Source organism: Nansenia antarctica (genome assembly GCF_963989245.1).
Source record: "Nansenia antarctica genome assembly, chromosome: 6".
Classification (NCBI taxonomy): Eukaryota; Metazoa; Chordata; class Actinopteri; order Argentiniformes; family Microstomatidae; genus Nansenia; species Nansenia antarctica.
The window spans coordinates 35910939-35915938 of NC_137676.1; the positions used below are offsets into that span (position 1 = coordinate 35910939).

At 49.0% G+C, this 5000-nt stretch overlaps 1 protein-coding gene across 2 annotated transcripts in view; it reads left to right on the forward strand.

The window, feature by feature from the left end:
* ikbkg (inhibitor of nuclear factor kappa B kinase regulatory subunit gamma) overlaps window positions 1-5000 on the forward strand; it is an 11652-nt gene that overhangs the window by 2705 nt on the left and 3947 nt on the right. The window contains exons 4-9 of one of the 2 annotated variants that reach the window (XM_080535335.1): window positions 112-297; window positions 1840-1898; window positions 2878-2925; window positions 3105-3207; window positions 3422-3537; window positions 4785-4937. In XM_080535335.1, coding sequence (XP_080391461.1) covers window positions 112-297; window positions 1840-1898; window positions 2878-2925; window positions 3105-3207; window positions 3422-3537; window positions 4785-4937 — 665 coding nt within the window. The remainder of the gene's footprint in view (window positions 1-111; window positions 298-1839; window positions 1899-2877; window positions 2926-3104; window positions 3208-3421; window positions 3538-4784; window positions 4938-5000) is intronic. The other variant, XM_080535336.1, reaches the window with a different exon arrangement.

Consider the following 5000-nt stretch of genomic DNA (forward strand, 5'->3'; position numbering starts at 1 on the left):
CCATCGATGTCAGACCCGCCCTCCATTCATCCCTCTCTTCCTCATTGCCTCTCTCTCTCTCTCTCTCTCTCTCTCTCTCTCTCTCTCTCTCTCTCTCTCTCTCTCTTGTAGCCCATTGAAGGGGGGAACGAGTTCCTGCAGCTGCTGAAGAACCACAAAGAGAAGCTGGAGGAAGGGATGAGGGAGCTGAGGAGGAGAAACGAAGAGCTGGAGAAAGAGAGGGAGAACGGAGAGAGGGAGAAGGAGGGTCTGCGGCGCTCTGTCGAGCAGCTCCGGACCAAACTGGCTCAGACGCAGGTAGCCCCCTCTGTACCCCACAGTACGACACGCCCGGCTGTAGCCCCCTCTGTACCCCACAGTACGACACGCCCGTCTGTAGCCCCCTCTGTACCCCACGGTACGACACGCCCGTCTGTAGCCCCCTCTGTACCCCACGGTACGACACGCCCGTCTGTAGCCCCCTCTGTACCCCACAGTACGACACGCCCGTCTGTAGCCCCCTCTGTACCCCACAGTACGACACGCCCGTCTGTAGCCCCCTCTGTACCCCACAGTACGACACGCCCGTCTGTACACAGCCCTACTATAACACTATATAGCATTCCTACATCCATACCCAGGGGAGGCTGCCGGAGGTAGGGTTTTCGGAGGACCGGCTTGTTGGTATGGGTGGCGTGAGGAATGCAGGGGTCGGGAGGTCACTCCTCATCCTGCTCCATTCCGTGCTATCCAATGAGCCGGTCTTCCAGGTTTTTCCACCTCCACCAGCCTCCCCGGATCTATGCATCACAGCTCCCAATGAAACTGACCCAAAAACAACATATACTCTACAAACGTATCTATCTGCTCAGACACACCCCTTTTACCCTTGTGTATGCCCACTCTAAGCCCTACACACCCACTCTACCACTTCCACATCAATACCACCACTACACCACATGACAAAGTCGAGTCGCCGGTTTGATCCCCGCCTCAGGAGGGAGCCGGATGTGAGCTGGTGATTGGAGGGTTGCTGGCATCATGTCTAAGGTGCCTACCAGTGCCGTTGTGCCCTTGAGCAAGGCACTTATTGCTCTAGGGGGGCGCTGACTATGGCTGACACCGTGCCTAGAGCGAAAAATACATTTTGTTGTACTCGACAGGAATGATGACGGTTGAATCTAATCTAATCTATACTAATACTGGGTAGAGCCTCCCTTTGCTCTCAAAACAGCCTCAATTCTTCGTGGCATTGATTCCACAAGATGTTGGAAACATTCCTTAGAGATTCTGGTCCATGATGACATGATTGCATCACACAATTCTTGCAGAGATTTTTCAGGTGCACTTTCAAACTGTGAATCTCCCGTTCTACCACATTCCAAAGTGTTCTATTGGATTTAGATCCGATGACCGGGAAGGCCACTGAAGAACACTGAACTCGTTGTTCATGAAACCATTTGAGACGGCTTTTGCTTTGTGACATGGTGCCATTATCATGCTGAAAGTAGCCATTAGAAGATGGGTACATTGTAGCCATGAAGAGATGCACACGGTCAGCAACAATATAGGCTCAACTCAAATAGGCTCAAATAGGCTGTGACACTCAAGCGCTGATTGATAGGTATTAACAGACCCAAAGTGTGCCAAGAAAACATTCCCCACACCTTTACACCACCTGAATGACTGAGAAGGTGTACAGGTGTTCCTAATAAAGTGTTCAGTGAGTGTTTATATCTATATATACCCCGCCCTATAACACCACTTTTTCATCTCAAAACCAAAATGGCTTGATATACTGTATATATTACAATAATTATGTCTGATATGATTTTCACGATATGATTCTGTTCCTTAAAGGCAAGCGGCGTAACCGAGGAGATGGTTCAGCGTTCCGACCCGCCGCCGACCACAGACAGGTACGACGTCGTCACTTCCTCCTGGCGGCCTCGACCCGGTAGAGAGTCCGTACGATAATACGCTACAAAAGTCTGTACATCACGACACAGAACGCAACCCCCCCCCCCCCACCAAACTAAAACGACAGTCATCACTGGAGACGTTGAGTGCGTCTGCGTTACGAATGCTACCGGACGTCAACCTGAGAATTGAATTGAATAATAAGTGGTCTGATTCGCCCCATTGGTTTACTTACTGTAGCTTCCGAGGTAAAGTGAAGAAAGACTTATCTTTCGCTAGCGATGCTAACGCTTTACGCCTGTCTCCAGAAATGACGAGTGTCTCCTGTTGTATTTAGTTACGTTCTGCAGTTTGTGACGTACACACAGACTTTCACAGCATAGAGAGAGAGAGAGAGAGAGGAGGGGGAGAGGAGAGAGAGAGGAGAGAGAGAGAGAGAGAGAGGAGAGAGAGAGGGAGAGGAGAGGAGAGGAGAGGAGAGGAGAGAGAGGAAGAGAAGAGAGAGGAGAGAGAGAGAGAGAGAGAGAGGAGAGAGAGAGAGAGGAGAGAGAGAGAGGAGAGAGCGAGAGGAGAGAGCGAGAGAGAGGAGAGAGAGAGAGAGAGAGAGAAGCTGTTATCCACTGCTGTGCTAGCCACCTGATGCTAAGTGGGATCCTTGGGATTAACTCTCTCCTCTCTTACCCCTACCCATACCCCAACCCTTAACCCAACCATACCATAACCCTACCCTAACCCTCAACCCAACCCTTAACCCAACCATACCATAACCCTCAACCCAACACTTTCCTTCTATCGTAACCGCCTTTGATCTCTATTTTAACAGTATTCGGGCTGTCCCAATGTTTCCCAGTTAGCCTTTTTTCCTGTTCTTTGTTATTAACCAGCTAGCGACCTGTAGACGTAACATAGCATGCTCAGTTGTACACTAATGTCATTCTACTGGTGCTGAGATGTTGCTGCGCCCCTGTCTTCTCTCAGCTCTCACCTGGGCAAACTTACTGAACAGCTTCAGGCCACGCAGGGCAGGTGAGCCAGCCTGGTTGTCTGGGTGTAGCATGAGTTAGCATGAGTTAGCATGTGTGTGTTTGTGTCAAGGTACGTTACTTACTTACACTACTTTGGTCCCTGACTTGTAGAGTGTGTTGATTGTTGACACTTGGTGTGTGTGTGTGTGTGTGTGTGTGTGTGTGTGTGTGTGTGTGTAGGTATCGGGAGCTGCAGGAGAAGCTGGACTGCCTTCAGAAGAGCTCAGCTCAGCGGGACCGATCTGAGGCTCTACTCAAACAGAAGGACAAGGACTGTGCCCAGGTACACACACACACACACACAGTCACGCACACAACCCTTACTTGACCAGGTGATGTGTCAAGTGTCCATGATGTTGGGCAAGGTTGGGGATCGTAAATGTAAGAGGTCAGCTGATTGTATTATTGTGTGTGTGTGTGTGTGTGTGTGTGTGTGTGTGTGTGTGTGTGTGTCTGTGTGTGTGTGTGTGTGTGTGTGTGTGTGTGTGTGTGTGTAGCTTGCGAAGGACGGCGAGGCTCTGAAGGCCCAGGTGACGTCTCTGCTGGGGGAGCTGAGGGAGAGACAGAGCTGTCTGGAGAAGAGTGAGCTGGACCGCAAACACCTGGAGGACAAGTATGTCTGTCTGTCTGCCTGTCTGCCTGTCTGCCTGCCTGTCTGCCTGCCTGCCTGTCTGTCTGTGTGTGTGTGTGTGTTGTGTGTCTGTCTGTCTGTGTGTGTGTGTGTGTGTGTGTGTGTGTGTGTGTGTTGTGTGTCTGTCTGTCTGTGTGTTGTGTGTCTGTCTGTCTGTGTGTGTGTGTGTTGTGTGTCTGTCTGTCTGTCTGTCTATACTTTATATTATAATATACCAGTCATATTCTGGAATGTGTCTGAATGTTAAAGTGTCATAAGTCTAAGCAAAATAAAGTAAAGTAACAGTTTGTAAATAAATAGTAGCATTTTCTTTCTCCTTACGCACAAAACACGTACCGAAACCGAACCGAAACCGTGACCCAAAAACTGAGGTTCATACCGAACCGTGGGCCAACTGAACCATGGACCCCTAGTGGATAGTGAGTTGGACTGGTGATCAAATCCCACCTGGGAACACACCACCACTAGTGTGTCCTTGAGTAAAGCACTTAGCCTTAGTCTAGCCTTAGTCTTAGCCTAAGTTACTCCAGGGAGACTCTCCCTGTCATGCCTAATTGTAAGTCACTTTGGATTAAAGTGTCTGCTAAATGGTGTAAATGTAAAATGTAAATGGGAGGCTGGTGGAGGCAGACATTGGAGGACACCATTCCTCATTTTTGTACCATTCCTCATTCCATTCCATGCATTACAATGAGCCCCGTCCTCCGATTTCTGCCTCCCCTGGTGTGTGTAGGTGTGTGTGTTACCACAGTATATATATATATGTTACGGTACATGTGGGAATGCGGTACATGTGGGAAAACTAGGGTTAGGGTTAGGTGCTACGGTGCTAGGGTTAAGGTTAGGGTTAGGGTTAGGGGTAGGAGTAGGGGTAGGGTTAGGGTTAGGATTACGGTTAGGGTTAGACATGCCAGCATGTACCAAGTCGACGTAGCACCTAACCCTAACCCTAGTTTTCCCACATGTACCGTATTCCCACATGTACCGTAACATATATATATTTATGTGATTATGATATTACAGCTTTTATGTGAGTATATACGGTGCCCTGTGTAAGTAATGGACAGTGAATATTTTTTATATTTTTTTGTCTTTTAGGCCCTAAATGTTTGGTTTTGAAATCAAACGCTTACTATAAGGTTAAATCATAGATTCAGTGATGTGAGTGTGTGTGTGCTTATGTATTTGTGTGTGTGTGTGTTTGTGTGTGTGTGTGTGTGTGTGTGTAGGCTGTGCAACAAGATAGACACCCTCCAGGCCACAGAGAGAGAGCTGGAGCAGCAGAAGAAGCAGCACAGTGTGACCGTGGACAAACTGCTGCTGCAGACCCAGAACCTGGAGACGGCTCTGAAAACAGACAGGCTCGTCATCACAGAGGAGAGGTACACACACACACACATACACACACACACACACACACACAGGAACAGTCCAGACCACTCCCT